This window comes from Netta rufina (genome assembly GCF_964035555.1).
Source record: "Netta rufina genome assembly, chromosome: 1".
Taxonomy (NCBI): Eukaryota; Metazoa; Chordata; class Aves; order Anseriformes; family Anatidae; genus Netta; species Netta rufina.
The window spans coordinates 193,605,701-193,631,295 of NC_140123.1; the positions used below are offsets into that span (position 1 = coordinate 193,605,701).

Consider the following 25,595-nt stretch of genomic DNA (forward strand, 5'->3'; position numbering starts at 1 on the left):
TGTGTGTAAATGAGTTAGTGGAGTAACATTGATTTACAGCAGCTGTGATCCAGCTCCCTCCCTTAAAAATGCAAATAATTCCTCTGGTATTGGTCTCATGAGGAATAATGATAGTAAATACATGGAGCCAAAGTCAGCCTTGGCTCCAGCAAAGGCCAGCTCCAATGTTTTCATTGGCATTGATTCTAATTACCTCATGGCATACCCTAGGCTTTTCTCCTTGCATATTGCCATGATGAAACACATGGTAGATGTACTACTCTGTCTGTTAGCACCTTGCAATGAGCCATTAACACATGTTACTTTTTATCTCCCCTGTGCCTTTCTTGTAGGAATTATGTCTGACCACCAGTTTGGAAATCAGTTCATGTGCAGTGTGGTTGCATCACATGTGAGCCATCTCCCAACCACCAACCTCAGTTTTGTTTGGATTGCTCCACCTGCGGGGACAGGCTGCGTGAACTTCATGTACGTATCCTGATTTTTGGTAATTCATTTTAAAGACCTAAGTTATCATATGATGATTTAGTACCTTATTAAGTGCCAAAAAATACACAGCTTATTATGAATTTGTAGAATGCATATTTTCATGTAGAATTATATTTACCTAAAGTATTTTCTAATGATTTCTCCCAAAAAATTTAGTAGATCATATTTGAGTGAAAATAGTATACCTAGAATAGAGTATAAAGTAGAAAATATTTCAAGCTTAACCCATTCACAGACAAAAAGCCAGAGTGCTCCCCAGTTAGAGAAGTGAACTGTTGAGAATTTGAGAGTGTGAGACCTTCTGTGTGTTTTGGTGACAGCCCTGTGTTTTCCAACAAATGTTTTACTGAGTCAGTATTCCTTCCTTTCTGTACTGGGGGGTGTCCCAATGCAGATAAGTGTCTCACATAAACAAGTTGTTTTATTGTTTAACATGTTGTAAAAAGTGAGAGACTTAATTCTCTGAGGATATACGTTGCTGATAGTGAATACAGTACCTGGTGATCAGCTGATCTCTTTCCTACATTCTGTAACAGTATATTAACTCCAATGAGAGTGCCAAGACTTTTTTTTTTTTTCCTTGCTTTTTCTAGCCCTTTTTTCTTTTTTTCTTCTAAGTGTCTAATGATAAATTGGGAAAAATAGTTTTGATGAGTGGTAACAGACTTTTGAAAATGTGTTTGTTTTTCATTAACTTCTACAATGTACCAGAGAAGCTGTTTATGGTATTTAATATTCCCATTCACTATTTGACTCAAGTCAAATTTGAGGAAAATATGAGGAAATACTGTCACTGGTTTTCAAAGATTCAGTCAGAAATGTTACCTTCACAAAATAGCTGTACATACCTTCAAGAAATCTCTGATATATGTTTTTTTTTTTTCTTTTCCTGTGAAAATTCTGTAAATTTTATGTGTCCTTTAATTTCTCTCCAAATATACAATTTATTTTGCTGAGCAGAATAGCAGCTAAATTTTGTCCTTTGAGGTGCCTGAGGAAAATGAGATGAGCTGTACATTTTTTCTGCATCCCCTTGCTTACTCCCTTTCTCATTTTTTTATTTTCCTGCATATTCAAGAAATAATTGTTGGTCCTACCTTGCATAGTGACTGTGAATATATTTATTTATGACATGTGACCCTCCATTGCAAGTTTTGAGGTCAGTTTGTAAACAGCCATTCATTTTCCTGTGACTGATGTTTTTGTCCATGTTCTGTTTGTTGTTGTTGAAGAAGAGCTGATGGATAGCTCTGTAGAAGTACAAATAGTGTTGTGACTGATGATTCGCATTTAAATGAAATCAAAGGGACATTTTCTGAGGGAGTAATCTCTTACCTATCTTGAAATCAGTGGAAAGTTCATCACTGGTCTCAGTGGAAACAGAGACAGGTCAGCACTGAACTGTTTTGGAAATCCAACCGCTTGTTTAATCCATGATTAAACAGGTGCATTAGCACTTCAATAGTGGTGGGTTTTGTACCGTGTTGGTAAAGCTTTGGTCATGCTACGGTGTATAGAACACACACAGAAGAAATCTGAATTCATCCCTGACTCTGCAGCGTGGATGTAAGCATAAGTATGTTAGCAGTCTGGGTGCAGAGACACCAAATCTGCCTGTCCTTGCCATGGCAGGGCTGAGTGGCAGCACCAACCTGGCACCGAGCCGCTCTCAGGGCCCCTGGCCAGGGGGTCTATTGGTCTCAGAGGCACACCATAAGGATGCTCTGTGACACCTGTTTGTCCTTTAGTGTCAGCAAAGCAATGCAGTTTATATCAGTATGGTGTCCTGAAGGATAAATTCAGACAAGAGAGGAAAGGCTTAGCCTCCCTGATGGTGGTGTTTCCTCCACCTGGCTGCAGGACTTGGCTGCAGTTGCCTTACACAATTCTCTGACTTTCCGACTTTAGAGTTGGCCCTGCCTTGTTCACTGCCACTTACTCCTTTGCAGGAAATTAATTTAAAAAGACTTTTTAACACTTGACACTAACTAAATATTTAGTTTAAATTTAATATAAATAATAGTATTCACAGAATGATATCACTGAATGATAATTTATGGACTCTGTAAACAGCACAACAGAGGTAAGAGCTTCCTATGCTGCTGCCAATGTGTCAGTGATTCAGATCAGCTCATTAGTCTTTAACCTCTCTTGGGATGGATAATAAGGTTATTAATTAGTGCCAGCACTGATGGTGTAAGTTTTGCTGTGTTGACACTTATCCCTGGACACTTCTCAGGAGGAACTGGACAAAGGTCATCATGCGAATCTCCAAAGGCCACTGCATGACCAGCTTTTATTAAGTGCGTTTGCTATTGACCTGCTCTGGCATCCTCTGGAGGCATGGACATGCAGGCAGAAAAGCTGAAATGCTCAGGGCTCAAGTTAGGGTCATTCATGCATAAGTTAATGTCAGTGAAATCATTCTCGTCTATCATTTCCTATGCAGACGGGTATCCTACACTTGAGGACTGAGTTTCAGGTGAGGAACGGGTAGAGCTGGGATTTTTTGCTCTCTTCTGTTTTCTGAATAACGTATTGAAGTGCAATTTCTCATTTATATTATTCAGCCTTGGCTATTATTTCTATCTTATTTCTCCTTTTCTTTTTACAACAGTCTACTGGGAGCATATTTATTGCTAACATGCCTAAATGAAAAGGCCTGGGAATAGGAATAACAAGGCCACATGTAGTTGTTAAAACAGATATAACAGATTTCTATTGCTTCAGTCTGTGATAATCTTAAGTAACTTGATAGAAACTGAAGGTTACATTTTGTCATATCAGTATGAAGAAAAACTTAATCCCTACAGGGTAGTCATAACCCTGTAGATGTCATGGGGAAAAATTCTGTTCGCTTCATCTATGCTTTTTGGTGCTTCTAGAGCTCAGTCCTGAAATAAGACTGAACCCCTAAGAAATGAGATCTCTGTGGTCATGCTGCCAGCCAGCCCCCTCCATAGTTCTTATATCCATCAGTAACTAAACAAAGGTGACAAAGTGGTTGGGGTATCAATACTAAGTTTCTTGATAACAGTAAATGTATAGAGAATTTCTACCAGCAAATTTGGGCATTCTCAGCAGCAGTCCTGCCTGCTGCAGCATGATTGTCTATAAAATGCCGGATATTTTCCTGGCCTAAATTTGGCAGTTTCCAGCTACCAACCCACCACGCATTCCCAACACATGGCTGAGGAGGGTGGCTCCTGGCAACATGCTGTTTACTAATGCAGGCAGCCTTGGACACCCAAGGTGTTGCTGCTTCTATGGGGAAGCAGGGCTGGTGAAGTCCGGGATGGTGGGAACTGGGAATGCACTTGAGGCTCTGGCATGGAAGATGGCTGTGTTTGTGGAGATGGGAAATTCAAGGTTGCAAGAAACTGGGATTCACTCCTCATACAGCAGCTTGCAGGAAAGCACTTGGTTTCTTTCCTCCCCCTGGCAGATTCCTCACCTCTGCAGTGTGATGTAGTCCAGTTACTGCTGTGCTACTGCCAGGTCTAAAGGCAATGTTGCCTGACGGGGTCCTGCATTTTCCTTTGGTGCAATGTGTCGTCTCAACAAGTCCCCTCCCTGATGTCACCAGGCCAAGAGATGGTGCAGAGTCCTGTGCTTCATGGGGGAAGGCTGCTGGAACCAACCTGCTTCTGTGTTTTACTTTGATCACATGCAAATTACTTCTTACTCTCCCTTTTTTTATTGTTGTTGGTGGTCCAAATACCTTATTATGGCTAATCTATAAATATTTGGAAACATTCTTCTGTAAAAACCCTTCTAAAAGAAAAACAGAAAGCTGCTGCTGCCCCTGTAGGATGCGTTAGTGCAATTATTTAGTATTATTTTCACCTCTGATACTTCAAGATGAACTGAGGAAATGCAAACTAAAATGCATAATTTTTGCAGAACAGTTTTCCTAGTAGTAACTTAGGAGTCCTTTAAACAGGTCTTAGGAGACTGTGGGCACCAAGACCTCTTAAGTAAACTGCCAAGATCTATAATCACTGCTTACCTCAAAAAAAATAAATAAAAAATAAAAGTAGGTCCTCCTTCATGCTAATAAATTATTTCTCTGATTGCATGGAAATTGGTAAAACATAATCTTCACAGTCCTTCAGCTAGGTTTCACTGCTTGTAATTTCTGCTCTAAGCTCACACTAACCTAGTTAAACCTCTGCCTGCCACAGGGACGATAATGGCTGTTAAGCAGGGTAATACTTAGCATTACATCTTAGGTTGTTAAGCCTGTACTTTTGTAGATGGCTTAACTTTCTAGCTTGTAGAAGTGATAAAGCTGACCTAAATTTCAAAAACATACTATGTTTTGAGCATCAGCATGGTTTATTACAGAAGTTCCAACTACTGTATTAAATAGAATAGGTTGCTGCAGAAATTACTTTGAAAAATAAGTATTTTTTTACATCGGTTTGCAGATGAGGGTAAGAGAGCTATGGTTGCTGAGGCAGGACACTGGCACATCACTTCTCAAGAAGGAACAATTGGTTCCCAGCACAGCTCCTGGACAAAGTTTGGAAGTCAGTGCTGAGCCAGGCAGCTGAGCTATTAAAAGAAATTTGGAAGAAACTTACAAGAAAGGAGTTGTGTTTTTCAGTGTTAGTATGCCTTTTCCCACAATCACCTAATGATACAACTCTTTTCTGGGAAATTTTTGTTACCAAACTGGTCTTTTCATGCCCATGTGTTTAAGCCTGTTTCTAGGAGATTGCAACTGTGTCAACATATGAACTTGAAATATCATGCAGAACATAAAGACTGTGATTGAGAGTCTTGGTTACCTATTTAAAACATTTATAGAAAACCCATGATAAGAATTATGGAGATATTGTATAAACAACCAAGAAGATTACATGGTCTGCTATAATAGTCCTCTAACCAGGGTGGGAAAAGGATATATTGTCTGAAGGAACCACATTCTCCTGGTAAACCACTTTGCTAAACTGTCATTTAAGACAGTATTTGCTATTTTTTTTTTCACTTGATAAAAACAAAACAAACAAAAACAAACAAACAAACAACAAAAAACAAACAAGCAAACAAAACTCAAATGAAGGAGACGTAGAAGGGTAACTTCAAGATTAAGTAGATGGTTATGTTTGCTCTACATGCAAAGATAATACACACAAGTGTTGAAAATGCTAAGTAAAGAGAAGATAGCAAATATCAGAACTATTTTGTATTTATATGTGGTTACTCAATGCTCAATTATATGATCATATAGGTTTTTATTCCTCAAATTCTGAACCAGAATAGTACAAATAAATAAATTGTTCATTGTATCCTGCTTGTCACTATGATTTGTAATCTTTGCAATCAGTTAAACAGTGTGCTGTAAAGCACATGGACACCATGATATATGGACAGCCTTGGCTCTGACATTCTGTGAAACACCAGCTCCCTGCTTCAGTCATGTGCTACTTTTCTCTTCCTACTGTTTATTGCAAGGGAAGAGTGAAGTAGGATATTGATTAGCAATCTTTTTGCTACTGGTGTGAACTCTGCTTAAGACAAGGGTTGTATGGCCATCAGGTAACAGACAGTCCTTTTTTGCAGTCAGGGTAGATCTAACACTAGCCCAGTGTTGCAGCCATTTTATTTTTCCATATTGTTTATAAATTATGTCTTGTGAAGAAAAAAAAAAAAAGTCAGTAATTGTTCCTTCTGGTGTGCCAGTTTAGTGAAACTATGAAGAAAAATTGCTCCTTCACTAGGTTTTCCACTTCCCTGGGAAGAGGCATTGTTGTACTGTCAATCAGCATTATGTGTAACATTCTGAAAATCACAAGCCAATGTTTGATTCAGATCTTGGCTCTGCTCATGCCCCATTTTGATGTGGTGCCCAGATTACCTCCTTCATCTTCTGTGTTTGTTAATTTTCCAGTGAAATCAAACACCGTGCATGGAATTGCTGTGGCTCTTCTGAGTATGACCCCAAGCAACATAGACTCAACCGATTGTGCAGAATTAGATGTAGCTTGTCTATTAGTTGTCTCTCACTTTTGCCTATTTTATGTGGTGATAAAGCAAACAGAGAAGACCAGGAAGGAATTCTGTGTATTTTCAGAAATGTTATGCTCTAGCACAAAGCGTACTGTGATAAAGGAATATTCAAAAGTGTTCAAAGCAAAGGAAGAACACCATGAGGGACAATGGAACCTGAATGAACATGATTTTAAATTCTTCAAAGGGATTTTCAGGTAATTTCAACTTTAGATAGCATACACAGATATCTCTGGATAGGTATCTATGAGTGAATTATGTATCTGTAATTCTCTTGATAGTTAATTGGGCCAGTTACAGAACCACATGCATGTACAGTCTGACATCTAATTTTACGTTTACAGGGAGGTACCTGCAGGTCTAGAAGGTCTCTCTAGCTCTAATTGTTTCCTTAGGACACCTCAAATTATTTCAGACATGTTTAAGCAGCTGAATCAAGTCCTAGGTCTCCACTGACTTTTATGGATCATTAGCTACCTAATCCCATGTTCACCTTTCTACAGGGACGTAAGTTTTTCAGTCTCGATCTGTATCCCACCAACACAGACTCATCTGCCCCCTGCCACATCACAAAAAATGAATTATTTATCCCATCATCCTCAACGGTCAGTATTTTGGTACATGTCAAGATATCTCTAACAAGTTGGTTGCTCAACAGTTGAAAACTGCTGAAGAATATGAATAAAAAAAGACAACCTTATAAAGTTCATAAAATCTTGCAATTTTTTTCTTTTCCCTTGGAAGCAAATTTTATTGTCTAACGTCCCCTCAGGTAGCTGGTAATACTACTAAAAGCCCATGAAAATGAGAGAAATGTTCAATGTTTAACATTTTCTCCAAGCTTGTAGATAAATGGCTATTTGCTATTTTAGGCTCCTCATGCTGTGTAGGTGCAAGAGAAACAGAACCAACAAAGACGGGAAGAATGGGTATGTGACCATGTATTAAAAAAGAAAAGCACATGAAAATTCTATTGATAAGTTAGTTGGACTCAATTCAAAAGATGAGCAAAAAGCATAAAATTCTACTTTCATCAACATTGTGTAGTGCCAGAATAGAAACTGCAAGATGATACAATATTAGGATGGTTTCTTTTATTTGTATGATACAAATTTAATATATCACATACTTGTAATGTATGATAGCAGAAGGCAGCTCAATATAGCCTTTGGCTACTCTGTTAAGATTTTGGCATGGTTCCATATAGGACTCTGGCACCTCCTGCATGAAAGAAAATGAAATTCATTTTCTACTGGTATTATCTAAATAATAAAAAAATCACTATGAGAATTGTTTCCCTTCTTACAAATATTCATTTGGCAATTCTAGAAGCAGAGATTAGATTTTACTTTTTTCCCTTTCTGTGCAATGTACCCATTATTTTTGTGCATGAGACCATCAATTCACAATCCACAGCACAGTTATCAGTAATTGTGTTTAGAATTCTCCCTTGAACTTTGTTTTGCTCTCTCTGAAATTTAACCTCAGGGTTATTTTTCAGAGCATATTTCAGTTCATCAAGAACATAAATCTTTGTTTCATTCAAAGAGATGCTTTGTCTTCCCATTTTCCCAAGATGCTTTAATTTTGAAAACATGACTGAAATATAAAATGTATTACACACACTCCAACAGCTTGCCTCTACTGGTAGGCTTTCCTCTGTAACAGATGAATTGAGTGAAACATCTTTTGACTGCTAATAATTGATTGATAACAAACCTTCTAAAATGAGATCGCAGAAGAAATATGTTTAATGAAATCAGTATGAAATAGTTTTTGTGATTTTTTTTGGAAATGTTGGCTATGTGAAGAATGAGCTTTAGCACACACAGAACCATTTTTAGGGGTAAACATATAATATATATGTTTATATAATATATATAAACATATATAACCCTACTACAGCCAAGGGCAGAAAACATTTGTACTTATTTTTTTGGAAAGCTAAATTTCAGTACTGCCGACAAGCCTGTACAACATTGTGTCCATGTGGAAGACCTTTGTAGCTCTGTAATGTCCCCCCTGGTTGACTGAAAGAGTCTGATAATTTCATTGCTGTCACTTGAGTGGATAATACAAGAAGTGTCCAGTGCATAGATGAGTTTGAGATAAGGGCATTGTCTTTGTAATTCTTTGGGAAGCACTTGACTTCTTGCAAGGGACTATTACTAAATAATTTTGTGAAGAACTCAATACCGCAGGATGATGAGCACTGGCTTTGATCCAGCAGAGCAATCATACGTGTACAGGCTGTCAGCAAAACCACAGACAACACTTTTTGTATTTTTTTAAATCAATGTCTTCAGATTACTTGTTTGAAATTATGCTTTGTTTGTGTACAAAGCAGACGACATATAAGGATGCTCTGCCCTTATTCCGAGTTCACACAATCTTGACTTTTCTCTCCTTGTTTGTTTGGATGAACTCTAATAAGGTAACTTACAAAGCACTATGTAGCAGTGCAGTAATATTCAGCAAGACTTCACATATATATATATACATACATACATACATATTTGAAATGTGAAAACTTTGAGAGACATTAGCTATAACCCAATATGACAAGAAAAATTGTTCTTTCTCCCTTTTTCTATAGTAAGACACTCACCTCACATCTAAACATAACAAAAGTTAAATAAATAAACAAACAAATAAATAAATAAATAAATACACCTTATACTTGAAGATATCAAAAACATTGGATCAACTTCTGGTGCTCACATGCTGGGAAAATTTGGGTTTGAGTACTCAAAATGACCATGACCTCAAACTACCTGACAGAGTGCACTCTGTCATATTTATTTTGACAATCCTTCATAATTATTTTTTAAACTGTACTTAACAATAGGGTGTGTTTGTCTCATCTCAGTTTGAGAAATTCTAATCTGTTATTAATAATTAGATAATACTTATCTAAGGATATAAAATGAAATATAGTTCCTTGTTTATAATTATAAATTATAAAATATTGTAGAGTAGTATAATATGTAAACTATCATAGAATAAATAATAAAATTTAATTTTATTATAACCTCAACGTTTACATTATACAAATGTCACCAGGATGAAACTGCACTAGGAAAATTTTGATAGTATCTGTCTTTTTCTGATTTTTTACAGTATTAACACATGAAAGTTTATTTATTTATTTATTTATTTATTTTAATGCCATTCAGATTACCATTTTACAAACATTGTTTATAAGCATTGATCTGTATATGATAATACTGTGGTCTGTATGAACTCCATCTTTTGGAGCTACAGATCCCTGAGGTCAAGAGAACTTGCAGAAGAGGCTTGCAGAAGTTTTTAACACAATCATTATTTGGCATGTAAAAGAGAAAATATGGAGAGGTAAATGAAATGATAAATCCTTATTCCCTTGCTTCATTTTTCTTCCATTTTTTAGATTAAAGGAGTTTGGAAAAGAATCTTTTGATAGTTAGCTCTCTCTTTTTCTCCGCTTTCTGACACCATTTGTCCTCTGAAAAACTCGGTGTCTCTCACTCCTAAATCCCTTTCAGTATGTCCATCTTGCCTTCTTTTCTCTTACATCCTGGAAGATACCCATTTTGACAATGCCCTTGATAAATGGTGGCACCATCACCAGCATCTGTAGATACATACAGCCACCCCCAACTGACCACCCTCCCTCCTTCACCATTACAGCATGGACCCTTTAGGTAGTACCACCCCCACAGGTCCATCTGTGTGAGGAGGGAGTTATTAGAATTTAAAAGGTGTTTATTGCCAACCTATACAACAATGCCTTGACAATTACATTCCTGCGTGGAAGCAGAAAAGATAATCTTGAAAAGAAATGCACAGCATTAACTATCAGAATTAATAAATGGTGCGTCCATTTCCATATGAGCACCACAATAAGAGATTTTGGCTGAGGTAAATTTGGTACATCAGCTGCTCAGCAGCTCCTGGGGGGCAGCAGCTCAATCACAGGGACAGAAGTCTCAGACAGGTATCCAGCAAGACACCTCCTCTCATAATGATGACATAATGATGTTGCAGTGGCAGAGGTCGTAAGGATGCCATCATACCAGGGTCATCATGGTAGCAGCTCACAGCAAGAGCTGTGTTCCATTCTGTTCCATTCTATTCCATCCATACAGAAAAGCAGTCACCTAGGAGAAGGCTTGGAGATGCTATACTAATGCAAATAAAAATAAATTTCATTTTATGAGGAAATAATTGAAGCATTTTACATGTCACTTGCTGACTGTTGTTACTGCCTAATGGCTGTTCTCGTAACAGGTATTGTACAAATATAATACCACCATAGCTTTATGAAAGTGGTTTCCTAGCAAGGCATTGTTTTCCTTTATCCTCTCGAACGGCTTGGATCCTTTAGTTCTTAATAGAAATGTAACTTGTTATCCTGCACCCTTCTTAATATCCCTCTTAGCTCAACATAAGCTGTTTAGCCTAAGATATACATTTACTTGAGACATTTTCTGTGAAAAATGCATTTTCAAAGCCTTAAACAGTAAGCAACTCTCTAGCAATCTATGTGATTTTCCACCCAAGCAGGAAAGAGTTTAAAATTGCAAGTTTGAAGAAATGAATAATGGAAGAAATTGAATCTCTTTTTTCAAGTACTTCACTAGATTGAGGTCAAATCTTGCTCGCATATGACACATCAGTTGCAGTCAGTGACCAAAAGCATGCTTGAAAAAGCTCACCCAGTTCCTATCAACATTAGTGTTTATGCAAAGGATTATAACGGTTATGAACAAATTATTTTGCAGAACCTACTTATACATTCAAAGAGCTATGTCCTAAATGTCCTAAAATACAAAAGATAAACAGTAGAAACATTTCCAATCAATATCACAGACTGCTTTGCAAAACAGTGAAGATGTTAGGACCATAATTTGAACGACAATTTTAACAAGCATATATAGACAGAATGTGTATGGTGAGTTAAGCTCCATAAAGCCTTTCTTCTAAATCCAGATGTAGGCATTAACACGCACATTTGAGATGGCATGCTTATTTGCTAAGTGCAAAGATGGTTAGAAAAAGGCTTTCCTGACTGAGGATAAAAGCTGGAGTACTCTTTAATTTTGGTTACTGCCAAGCTTATTTGAACAACCACAATAGTTATTTGGCTCCATACCAAAAAGTGGCAATACAGTACTTACATGTCTATGGATCAAAATTAGATGAAAAATTGCTGTTTCTCATCTCCAAAGCCATTTGCTGCACATTTTATAGGCCTCAAGATGCCTTTTGTAATATGTGATAACAGAGCCAACTGAAGCATCTGCCTGGGAAGAGATTACTTTAATTATGGACTCAATGTCCTATTTTCTGCAAGTGTTCCCCAGAGAATTTCTTACAGCTAGATGAGAGGTGTTATGATGCACATTAAAACCTACAAGTCAAACAAAAAAGGTTGTAAAAGTGAGACAAGGACACCCATAATGTCTCCAGTCTTGTATTCAGTGGTTAAAAAATAACCCTGAATTCTATGATGATAACTTTTGAATTAATCTAACGTTTGTTAAAATAAATTTACAATAATAAGGAAAAAAATGGATATTAAACAATATCACCCTTCTTTCTTAATCCTATTATGTGTTGTAAATTGATCCATAAGTCTTTAAAGTACTCATGTTTTCATTTTATTTTTTTCAAGATAGTAGTTCCCAATAATATAACATGAAAAATTCAGCAAGGAGGTTTTGTGTTAGCTCCTATTTTTGCAAAGTTTCTTGCCATTAAGAATTAATTTGTTTTTCACTGTCATATCATTGATTAAAATTAACTCACTTGATATTAAAGTGTATGTGCTGTATGCTTCTACAGAAATTGTGTAAGACACCACTGATTTAGTACTGTTTAATGGCTATTTAAAATATTTGTCATTCTTTCTCTATCAAAAAAAAAAAAAAAAAAAAAAAAAAAAAGCCTGGAGATCTTTATTAGCAGCTGCTGCAATAATGAGTTAAAAGTTTTTCTTTACACAAAATATAATGGAAGAGCTCTAAAGACATTTTGAAGATGCTGTGACAGCATGTGAGGTACTGGGAAATTTCTCTCAAATTTGTCAGACTGCCAAAATTACACAGGAAAATGACATCTCCAGAAGACACAAAAGATAAAAAATATATATTTAAAGTGCATTTTAATCAGAGGGATATATTTGATAGCATTTGGGAGTACTTTGATATGTACAGTTTGAAAGGTTCATTCTCTTAAAACAGTGGAAGGAAAGCAATGCTCAATCCTCTATAAATAACATCAATGAACATTAAGGCTTTTCAGTTTTGCTAATTTTAGAGTAGCTCTTTTTACTGAAGCAAAACCAAGTCTGAAAAGGATATCACATAGTCAGTACTCCACTATCCGAGGCAATACAGAGATTCCATACCTTTAAACATGGAAGAATTTAGCTAATCATGCAGCTTCCAGCCCCAGGAGGGGCTCCTCTCCTCCCAGAAATAAGACTGTCGACTCTTCCTCATGCTTTCCAACATGATATGGGGTGCCTGGGGAATAGCTGCCCCAAGTTGAGTCCCTGCTGTCATTTAGCCTGAGTTTGTAAACCCAACCACAGCATGACATGCTGGTGAGTTAGGTTTGGGGATACCTGATCTAGATCTGCAGGACTGAATTTGGGCTTGGAAGTGGCAGCATGTATTCTGTCTGGGTTTTGGGTACATTCAGTACCTCACATGACAAAGGACTGAGATAGGATCTGGAGCAAGCTGAATCACTCGAGGTTGGCTTTTGGTGGAGCCATCCTGGGCTAGGAGGAGCTGGATCCCAGCTCTCTGCTGCATGACACAGTGTGACATCCTGAACTCTGCGGGCTGGAATAGCACCCATGCAGAGACATGTGGACTCCAGTCCCACGGAGGGATTAAGGATTGAATCTCAGATCCCTTGTCTATCTGTTAGGTTTTGTCTTGCTGATTTTTTTTTTCTGACTTCCTCCACTGACTGCAAGAAGCAGCCTTGTTCCTGAGTTTAATGGAAGGGACATTAGCACCCGATTAGTTTGAGTGAGTGGGAAAATCCTGCTCTGTGAAGGGAGATTCTTGGACCCGGGTGGGAACTGAGTCAGTATTGACCATTTCCAGGCTCCTTTCTTTGCCTTTTGGTCTGTTATTGAAAAGATGGAGGAAAGGGTCACTAACAGCCATGGCTTACTGATACACTATGAACCACATGGCCACTATGCTGGAAGCTGGACACTGGGACGTTGGTGAGAGGCAGATGTGCAAGAATGTGGCTGGTCAGACACCAGTGGCCTTCCTGGGAGCTCGGGACATACTCTCTGCCTTGGTCAGGCTATGGAAACTGCATGTACTTGAGTCTCTGTGCCCAGGAAACTCTCAGGTGAGGCACATCAGTGCAGCTGGAGCTGGGCTCCCTCAGCTGCTCTCATGTGCCCTACATACCACCAGATCCCCTTGCGGCACTCAAGTCATGCTGAATGTCATTTGAAATTTCAGCTGCCATGTTCTTAAGGACAAACATTTCAGCTGTGAGACTCTTCCTTGCCAGCAGCCATGAATCTGTTTGGGTATTTCCCTGCTTGCCAGGGAGCACTGACCTTTCCTCTGGATGAAGTGCCTGGCTTCAGAGCTAGTGTCCCTTTGCTCCCAGAGTTGGCACTATTTTGTGGGTTTCTGATGTTTTTAGCCAGATCTTTGTGTTTTAAATAACATGGGCAATTAGGTCATCGTTCCAATTATCTGTGTGTAAATTTTTGTTTTGCTTTAAGGAATCTATTTTGGAGTGACCTTCTTACAAAAAAGGTCCCAAGAGGCTGGACTTCATGTTGTTACTTAACATGAAGAAAACATCATTTGCTTCAGAGAATGGTGTTGTGCCTCCCAGTGGCTTTGACCAATAAGTTTTTTTCAAGCTGCCTGCACTGCAGATTTGCAAAGAAGCAAACTGGAGAAGGTTGTTGTTGGCTATAGCTCATGTCCATCTCCTGCCACATTAGCTCAGCTGTGATGGTCACCAATGGAGTCTGATAGAGCCATGCTCCTGCCCCTCTCTGCCCTTCTGGACAGGAGGCAGCACCTGCCTCCTCCATCAGCAGGGACCCGCAGTTCAGATTGCTATGGGAAGGGAGGAAATGGTGACCCAGTTCCCTTTCCTCCCTTCCAAAGCCACATGAAGGACCTCTTTCATGGAACCACTAATTTATCACTGTAAGCTGTTGACCATGCTGATAGACAGGGAATGTTGGCTTTATTTCTTACGGCAGTTGTAAGTTGTGCTTCAAAAAAGTGCAAGTTAATGTTAATTTTCTGAAAATTAATATAGTCCTCATGTATCTGTTAGTAAATTTATTTGTGCCTTCAAAGGGATGGCCATTGGGATACTGAAGCCAAATTTAAATCTAACTTTGCAGTGCCATATGGCACAACCTTAAGGCACTAAGACTCCATGAGTTCATGCATTAAATTGCCAGACTGATGTGGTGGATAAGTAGATTGTCATAATAATCATTAGTTTCAGTACATATAGACTGCACTTGGCCTTTTTTATTGTTAAGCTTTTAAGGGTTGATCTTTTAATGCTTTGTTATGATGCACAAACTAAGCATCACAGGAAGACACTTTATGGGTACAAAATTGTTAGCATGCTTTAACTGAATGAAATACAAATGACAAAAAGATCTCTTACTACTGTTTAGGATATGTCAGGAAAGTTTACTTATATTTGTAAGGGTTGTTTTGTATCCCACCATGGTTCTAACCAGTAGATAGGACTACTGTTTGTGACTATGTTTGGAGTTCTGGAGTAGTTTTGTCTACAAGTCTCAGTGGACTAAGAGAAGAATTAAAAAAATATATTTATATATATACATAATCAGAACAAATATTTCTGAGGCTGACAGATGTTGGTAATTGGTTAAAGATGACTTACATTTGTCATAAAGGGAATTTTAGTTTCAGTGGTTTAGTTTGGTAAAAGTAGTTTATTTGCATCTGCAACTCATGGCTCTTGATATACCTGTCTTATAGGCGGTTAAGCTGGATTTCAGACCTGGGGTTGCAGAATGTGACTGGTAATGTCAACACCCAGCTGGAGCAGAAGGGAAGCTATTGAGGTCAAAGCCTCGATACAGTAGCTAACACCCTTGGATGATGATCCCTTTGTACCTAGGAGCTGGTTCTGCAACTGTGCATGCCCCAGACCTCCAAGGGATGTGGCATGTATCGTGGGGCTTTCAGCTGCCTAGAGGCTTTGGTGAGTAGCTCATGGGTTGAGGAACACTGAGCACATCTAGCACCTGAGGGGTAGAAGCCCCAGTAGAAACAGAAGCGTTAAAACAAGTTTATGAAGCTGTCATGAGCATCATTAGATTTTCAGATATAGTAACAAAATGACAGTGCAAGTGAAACTCAGCATTTGCCTGTGCTGGAACCCTTGCATTACTCTGTTTAGCAGAACTTTACCAATAATTTTAAACTTTCACGTTATATTTGAAAAGTTAATAAATAGATTTTTAATAGACCTTGTTTCTTATTCTTTTTTTTTTTTTCTTTTTTTTTTTTCCAAATTGGTAAAATAATAATGTTTTTAGGATGTACTCTTTGTGAGAAGTTTGAGCACAGAATACATTTCATGGTTGATTTATGAACCCCTTGAAAATATGGTTTATAATGAAACTCTGACAGACCCTTAACAAAATTAGCATGGCAACAGGTAATGCAATAATAATTTTCATGCTTGTGCATTCCTATAAAATTTCTTTTGCTAAGCACTTGCCAAAGGCTGAGAGCACTTCTAGCCATGGCTGGGCAGCACCCAACGGAGAGTGCACCAGCTGAAAGCTGGCTGCCTGCTGCACATATGGGAAGTTGTGCACTCAGAGAGTCTGTACGGGTGAAGTTAAATCAGCAGTATCGTTACTAAAATAGCACCAAACTAAGAATAGCTGTCTTCAGCTATAGAGTGATTGCTGGTCTACTAAGGCAAAATGTGAGAAGTGTAACTTTGGTGCTAGCAGTACTTTATTCTAGGGTTAGGAAATGTAGTTAAGATAGTAGCTAGGAAAAGCAGTAATGATTTGTACTGTCATTGTTCATATAAACAACCTATATATATCATTATATTTTAAAGCTTTATTTTGATGAATTTTAAAGCTGAACCAGGTCTCTACAGACTGAAATTCCAGTGCTTTGCCTCTATCTAATACTTGCAGTATATGCGATTAGATTCTGCTTCTGTGTGTCTTTGGGACCATTGTAGAGATAACCTGTGACAAAGCTGGATAACTGGGTCAGATTCAGGATTTTTAATGTGGAAAAGTCTGGGCTATGGCCATCTCAGATTTAATGTACGTAACACCAGCGGTTTGCCACTAGGAATTTTGAGGGCATTATGCTGACCTCAATCTGCTCATGCAACTACTGGAACAATTAAAGAGCAAGAGCTCTTTAATACAGCTTTTAGTATGTAAAGGGCTGTTGGAGGTTGTAAAAATAATAAAACAAACAAACAAAAAAAAGGAGGGAAGACCTACAGTCTAGCATATCTGTGGTCTCCCATTGACTGCTACAGTTACATACAGATGAAGCTAAATTTTAGCATCGAGGTTGATATATGTAGAGTATAATTACCCTTTTATTCTAAAAACATAGTTAAAAAAATGTTAGACTAAGTGGTTTCTTTTCAAAGGAAAAGTTAAATTGGGAGATATAATTCCAGAAGGGATAGTTAGAAAGAGCTGTTTTCTGTGTTTCCCACTGCAAATTCTTAGGATTGTTTTGGGAAATACAAATGTGTGGGAACAGAAAAAAACAACCTGGGAAATAAAAAAGGGAGTGATCTTGTGGTGAGATGGTGAAGCTCATGGGGGCACAGGCTTAGCCAGGCCTTGGGAGAGTTTGTGCAGAAAGTGAGCATCCTTCCTATAGAAATCTTGAGGGGGAGGAGGGGGGGGAGTAGAAATTACTGAGTGACTACTTCATTATTCTTCCAGAGCAATTTTTATTTAGTTTTACTGGTGTTTCTATGCCTGTGGCAGTCCTCAAACCTCCATTAGCAAAGCAACAGATTACAAAGTACCTGTTCTGAAGATCACTGGTGGATTTTGGAAAGAGACAGTGGTGGAGGAGCCAGAACAGCTTGGAGAAACCCAAACCCAGATGTCATACAGATCATGTTCTAGCAGTTCCACCACTTTTATTGCCTTTTTAAGCACTGTTTGTTAATCAAGGTAAAAAATGCTCATTAAAAGGTTTTACCTTAATATGTATGAAATGGGGACAGTGGTCATCTCCTGCATTCAGCCTTAGCCCTCAACTTTCTCACTGAGATTTTAAGAGTGAAAATTTTCCTTGGAGTTAATAGAGTTACAAAGGAATAGAACAGCTGCCCTGAGTGCAATAGCACACAAATTATCAGACTGATATTTTTTCCTTTTTGACCAGCTAGGCTAAGTTTCATGAAAGAGCTGTATTGGAGCACCAGCAGGCATGGTCGGGTGCATGGTACATTAACCAGATTTCTTGGGCTTGTAATCTTGCCCTTTTGAGCACAATTACTTTCCTCTGATTGGGTCCTCTGAAGCTATTAGCAGATCCAACAAGGAGGCTGAGATATTTGTGAACAGCTTTACGTAAGGGGTTCCCTGTTGGGGTCATATGTCAGGACTGGGGTCCCAGAGTTCCTGGGAAAGCAAACTTCTTTTGTGGTCATTGCATCCATCATACCAGTCATGGCCTGCACAATAGGGTCATATTCTAGCTCTACAGTTGCTACCTCACAAATTGTAGAGGATAAGAAACTGGATTCAATTTTAGGATTCAAGAAGTTAGCACGGATAAGTACAGTTGGAGTGGTTTTACTGTTTCTGAGACACAGACAAAAATATATATAACTATGCTATGTAGTTATAGAAAAACCAACACTTGAAGCTAAATTACCCTAAATATTGAAGATTTGACCTTAAAAAAAACAGATTATCTGGTTTTCCTGTCAAATTCTCTTACCTTTAACATCTCTTGACTACCTTTAATGCCAGATATTTTTTAAATTGATTCTCCGTTGCACTCCAATTTTAATTTTCTCCCAGGAGAACATTTCCAAATCTCCATGAGATCAGATTCTGCTATTTTTAATCCCATTGCAAAGGACTCTACCGCACGAGTAGCTAGCCCCACCACATGCAGCATAGCTGGTAACCAACAGGTGAGCTCTTCTCTTGAGACCACGTGCTGGTAACTCAAGGTGCAAGCACTCAGGACCTGGCTCATTGCATGCAGGTGCTGCACCAGTACCACCAGGCATTCAGGGAGATGCCTGCACAGTCTCAGCAGTGACTCATAGAATCAAAGGTGTAATTCAGAATCAGGGTACTGGAAAGGATCTGGGGTTGGGGATGACATAACTGCAATATTTTCTTCTTCCAGACACAAATTGTGTCTTGTCTTAAAGAAATAAGTTCTCACACAAAACTGGTTACTCTAAAGTTTGATATGTGCAATGTGATTTGATAAAATGTCTTGGTTAGAAGTCTCACATTTTTACCAGAAATGGCAGGCATTTATAATTTGCTACACAAGTAGTTTAAGTATTTTAGCATAATTTAGAGGGAATTAATGGCTTGTTATTTATTGCCTAGTTCTTTGTAGGAGTGATTTATAAAGCCATGCTCTGCACTGCTTGTTACTTTGCATTCTCTATGTTAGCTGTACCATCAATATCATTAAATGAATTCGCAGTGACATTGCTCTGGAACTATGGGTTTTGATACAAGGGTTACGGAACATAAATCAAGAATTATGTTTAATTCATAAGAGGCACCAATCTCTCATTTAGGTATAGGTTGGGCTAAAAGATGTCAAAAATATGCTTTACAATACCTCTTCTGATTGCATTCAGACTCTTTCTATATGCCCTTATGTTCTGTGTGAAAATAATATATAGTAATATGGTGCAGTTTGTCAAGGGAATAACATTTGTGCTTTTATTTATTTGTGTACAAATGGTATCATTATTTTTACCACAAGCCACAAAGGAATATATTTACATGAATATACTTAAAGTGATTCATAAAGGAATCCATAAATATAAAGATAAGTCTTGCCTATTCTATGCTATAAATACTATTGTTGATTATTTAAATTACATTAAAAAAACTAGCATTTCTAGTATTTCTTAATGTTATTTTCATTTCTCTTCCCACAGAAATGTAAATAAACCCTCTCTTCATTATAGTCGTCCTTTACTTATCTCTTTACTTGTCTCTCTTCTTGAACTAGTGCATTGAAATCCAGAGTACTGAAAGACATATAAGAACATTTATCTAGTATTTGTTTACTTTTTATTAATTTTATGTAAATATATCTGTCTTCTTTAGCTTTTGTAAAGAAAAAAAATATTTTTAGAAAGGTTAAATTTAGAATCAGGTATGACTTGGAAAAGTGCTTTTACCTCAGTGTTATTCAAAGTGTGTATGAATATTTGACAGTGTCATTCACATACAGAAGTAATTTGAAAAAAGAAGATTTAACTATTCATGCTGTTGAACCAGTGTTAGGTATGCGAGATCTGTGGATGATTCCAGGGCTGTCACTCACTGTGAGTTTGTTCATTGCTTGTCTGTAAGAAGTGGGACATACTCTTAGATATTTTTTGGAGTTTTCAAAATAGCCATCATGTTTTAAATGTATGACTGAAAGGAGCTGCATTCATGGAAGAATACCAATGTTTATACTTAAAGCAAAACTGGAAAAAAATGTATTTCTGAAGATGAAGGACTATTGTTTGTTTACTATTTTAAACTTTTGTTTAAAATTTGTTCAGAAACAAAATACTATAAAAGAGATTAATGTAAGTTATCACTGGAGAGGTAGAAAAATCAGACTGGAGGCTCCTTATGCCACATCTTTTCATGCCTTGTCCTTGTGTGTGAATATAAATTTGGCATAAGCATGGTGCAGTGAAGAAAGGAGCTGCATCCCCACCTTCACCACCGCTGCTTGCTGTCACTGCTGCCTCTCCTCCAGCTGAAGTGGGTTGGCAGGACCCATCCCATTGCCCCTCTGTGCTGCCCCAAAACCCTGTGGCAAATGGCAACCACATTTGTTTGAGTTCTGGCATGCCCCACAAATTGGGATTTGTATTGTCTTTACAGGACTAGTAAAAAGGTTAGACCAACAAAGACTCAAAAGCTAAAGGTTCGCTGAACAAACAATATTTGGCCTGTCACTGAGATGAGAATGCATGCATTAGGATGAGGGAAAAATCGGTTTAAATACATATTTAAATTTCACGTGCAAAGCTGGAAGAATTTTTTTTTCCATTTTCACTTAAAAATATGTTGGAAGTGAATTTTTTGGATTAATATTATCTTGTTACTTCAGTTTTGCAAATCAGACTATTCTATCTAATTTGTAAACAAGACTTAGACACATCTAGGAAAAAAAAAAATCACTTATGTGTGAAAATCAGAAATTCCTATTAGTATTTTATGGGTTCCAAATATTCCAAAAATTCTTTACCTTGAATGCCTCCTTTGTTCCTCTTTCCCTATAATGATGGCTTGATAGCCTCCAGACATCCAGCACCCTTTGCTCCCACTGTTGTGCTGGGTTACATCAAGGATGTGAGCAGTGAGCTTTTGGGAAGGTCTGAGGACCCTGAGGGATCACTTGGTCTCGCAGGAAGGGGATCCCATGTATTTCTAGACCTTCTTGGTAACACATCTCTGAGCATCCAGCTCTGCAGGCATCCAGCACCCAAACTGCAGCAGACTAGCCTGGGATGATTTGGTTTTGTGGCAGATGCTTTTAGGAAGGATACTGAGAACTTGCAAGGAGGGAAAATGCCTTTGGTGCCTTGAGACCCCAAGGAAAGAGCCTAAGACATTATTTCCTCAGTTTCACAAAGAAAACTAATGTCTTGTTAGTTGTGGCATCCTTAGCCAGGATATAAAGGTGCAAACAAAAGAGTTATCATGGATCTACATAATTACATCAATCTGTTCAAGACACAGAGCTCCAATACAGGAACTACCTCCAAGCAAGCTCAGAATTTCACCTTCTAGGACTTCTGAAATAGCAGTGACTAGGGTAATTTTTCTTCATTATTTTGTGCATCATTTGATTAGGAAGGTTATGTCTCAAAATGGGTAAATGCAGTGCATGGTGACATAGTAGAGTCAATTCCTGGGCAAGTGTCCAGTTTTCAGACACTCAGTAAGTTATATTAAAATTTACCATCACCAGTATCAAGAGGTGCTTGTGCCCGTTAAAAGCAAGTAAGAGAAAAACATGTAAGGAAAATAAATTAAATTTAGAGATGTTTGGCCTAAGATATATTGCTGGATTGATAATGCTGTTTATCAATCCATCCTTCCCCCTGCACTAATTATTTTTGAACACGTAGGTCTGTTCCAATGAAAGGATACAGCAGCTTAAGTGTCTTCAATATATTATTTTGGAAGTTTGAATATAGAGGATTCTGCTGAAAGAAACAGTAGGGTGTATTATCACATACAGGAGGAGTCTCAATGGAGTTGAGAGATCAAAAAAAAAAGATACCAGTGTGACTGTAAGTGATGAACTTGTGGTTTAGATGTCACTTCTCCTTACCTGAGGTGGGGAATGGCTGTGTGCACACTCTTACTGCCTGGCAGCACACAGGGAAATGCATCAAGTTTCACACTACCCAAAAACTCATTGTAAAATCACAAAGCAGTATAGTGCAGCATACCTGGCATCAGGAATGCACCTGAGAATTTCTGACATCAAAGCCTTAAACAGAATCTTTTTTTATTTTTTTTTAAGTATATTCCACCCAAAAAAATAAAATGTAACTTTCATATTTATTCTGATACGAGATTCAGAAGTGTTAATTCCTATAAGCATTTTTCCATAAAAATAGACCATTAAGAAATAAGATGCAGTTCTTTTAAAATAAAAATCAGTAAGACCAATGTTTATGCATTAGAGAATAAATTTTAGCAATTGAATAACAAATACATTCTTTGATTTTTTGTTGTATTTTGTTGTGCATAATGAAGTATATGAAGTGATCTGGAAAAAAAAAAAAAAGAGCAGTTTCAATTATGCTTCCTGAAACCAACAGATCTTTCCAATGTTCTTACTGGTAAACTCTTTGAAAGATCAAGTAGCAGTGTGAAAAATATTGAAAAGCAACGTTACAGCCAGCTGCAAAGCAGCAAGGTATACCTCTATAACAAGACAATATGAGAAGTTTTGCAACAAGAATAACGAAAAAAAAATATTTCTAAATGAAAACCTGTATGGGACTCATGTTCTGGTTGACTAAATATATCTAAATTATTTATGATTAATTCTGGTTCTCTTTGTTCAGGAATTCTCATGATTTTTCATATCATTTTATTCATAGTCAATGATACAGCCAGAACAATGCTTAGGTGCAGTATATACTGAAAAACAGGAATAAATAAATATTTTTAAACTCTGAACGTAAAAGGTACCCATGAGCATGTGTCCACTGAGTATCAGTGATATATAAACACAGGTCTTCAGCTTCACAGGTCAATAAAATTTAAAATAGGAAATGCACAGAAAAGTCATGCAAGCAATCCTAACTTACTATGAGCTGCTTGAATAAGGGATCCCCTGAGATGGATGCACCTGGAAGCTAAAAGGCATGGATCACCAGCTGTATTTTAAAACATTGTGTTTGTTGTTGGCAACATATTGTTTTTTCACAGTCTTCCTACTAGAATAATATAGCAGAGTTAATCTCTGCCAATGAATGAAGTCTGTCTGTTTCTCCAGCATGTGCCAAACAAGTGGCACGACATAGTTAGGGTGCTATTTTTACAGCATTGTTTTCAGATGCTGTTCTCAGAGATGTCTTATTTTCTTCTAAATTGATAATTGTATCTCTGTCATCCATACGCCTTTACCAGTTCACAGCTTACTGTTACTCCTGCCATCTGTTTGATGGGTCTTGCTAGTCTTCCTAGTCACAGCAACATCCATCTCACCCACTGGGTCAGAGTACTTTATAGCCTTTGGTACATTTTTTCTTTGTCACAGTTTTTCAAGATTTCAGCCATTCTCTGTGCAGATATGATCTTCTCTTCAGCAATCATGGGGTATTTAGTAATCATTCAAGAAGGGGAATTGCCATTTAAAAGGGGAAATGCTTGTGGTAACTTTATATAACATTCCATCAAATCTATTATCTATTTTGACTCCGTCCACAATGACAATGCTCAGACATCTGGCCATTTTTACCTACATTGCACAGAAAGATTTAGCTTAGAGATGGTATGTTACTCTTTCCCACTGCCAGAAGACTCTGATGGAGCCAGTACTTGCTATATTTCTGCCAAAGAGACTGCTCAGAAGCACCAAGGTGCTAGAAAACTCTGCCTGCCTTAGCCTGATACAGTCCTGAATTTATCCTGAACAGCTTACGGGAAGTGTCTTTCCCTAGTGGCACAGGGGCTTTTCCTAAATGCAGTGGTACGCCTACTGCATAAGTTCCTTAGTTGAAGTTGAGAGATTCACAAGAACAATCCCACCTTTTATGTTGCTGCTTATTTGATGCAGACATAAAAAAAAAAAAAAAAAAAAAAAAGCCATTAGCATATCAATTTTGAGACAAGGTCCTATTTCATCATAAGTGTTAGCTCAAGTTTGCTATTTTATTAATCAACCATAAACTTCTTAGATATACAAATTACTCATGAATTTCCCTAATTTCCAGCACCATTCTGTTATGTACAGCACCAGATGTGCAGGTCTCTGATGAATGCCTTCATCTGGAATACTTAGTATTTGGGATTCTGTGCATGGGAATTAGAGAACCCAAGCAATATTTCATGTAACAGAGCAATAATTATTTTTAAGTATTTGAAGAGTTCACCTTCCTGGCAACATTACTGAACTGAATTCTGAATGTATTCTTTTTGATTAGGAACTGTCATTAGAAAATAAATGAAGAGTCAAAGTCTGGTTACATTTTACCCAATATTCCCTTTTTTGTTCATCTGGGACATACAGAGCCCAATGTTGTGACTGTGCTAAAGAGTCTCAGAACACCATCAAAATATTTTCCTACAAAGATTCACTCTAGCGCTGTGCTCATTCTGCCAACAATTTCTGAAAACAAATCTATACTCAGAGGAAAAATGAGTCAGGAACAAAAAACTGACACCAACCCTCTATCCTAGAAGTACTTACATTATTAGTTGCGGATTCTCTCTTACGTTGGTTTCTTTCAAGGCTGTGGTTATAGATCTCTCCATTAATACTCTGCTTAAAGAGAAGGGTTTTTAGAGTTGGATGTCCTTTTTTAATAATAGGTTTAAAGATTTATTACCAACACGTTATCAAAGGGAGGTGTTATGGCAATGTAGCTTAGTGGGTAATTTATTTCAGAGTGAGATAAATCACGGATTGCTTCCTAGTGAGAAGCACGGGTTCAGACTCATTATTGTCAGAACAGTATATTACATGGGAGGTTGCTGTCCAAATGAGCTGTAAATTTAGAGTGTTTATGCCCGTGCCAAGTGACTGACCAATTCAAGTGAAAGGTCATATGGCAGTTTTTGTTTAAAATAATCTTGATAACTTTAGCAGTATTTTACTATGTAAAAACATTCACGAGTACCAGAGCTGTGAGTCTGGACATGCTGTCGCACAGTGTGGCAGAAGACATAGCAGGGTTGTGTCTGTTTGATCGATGCAGCTGACTGCTCAGAGCAGGAAGTTGGCCTGGAAACCTCCTGAGGTCCCTCCCAGCCTGAATTTTCTTACCATCCTATGAAGTTATCTGGGGTGTGAAGAGTTTGTGTGGCCAAACCATGGTCTCTTGGGTGGAGGAATCAAAGATTCTGCCTATGGCTCAGAAGCGGCATTACTTAAACAGGTCTCTCTAAAACAAATCTCCTTGTTGAAGAAAGACAGAGTGATGCTGTGAGCAGCAGAATCCATGCATCTTTGTTTCATATGGCTTTGAGCAGTAAGTCCCCATAGCTCCCAGCTGCTCTCACGCCACATCTCAGACTCTTCTGCAATACCTGCAGGCTCCCCGGATATCCTCCTGCCCTTCCCTCTACATCCAGCTCCGGGTATTGATGCCAGACC

At 37.9% G+C, this 25,595-nt stretch overlaps 1 protein-coding gene across 1 annotated transcript in view; it reads left to right on the top strand.

Annotated features, from left to right (window-relative positions):
* The window catches only part of RELN (reelin), a gene marked incomplete at both ends in the record, with an annotated part of 285,763 nt that overhangs the window by 79,267 nt on the left and 180,901 nt on the right, over positions 1-25,595 (top strand). The window contains 1 exon segment of the mRNA XM_084305864.1: positions 333-468. Coding sequence (XP_084161990.1) covers positions 333-468 — 136 coding nt within the window.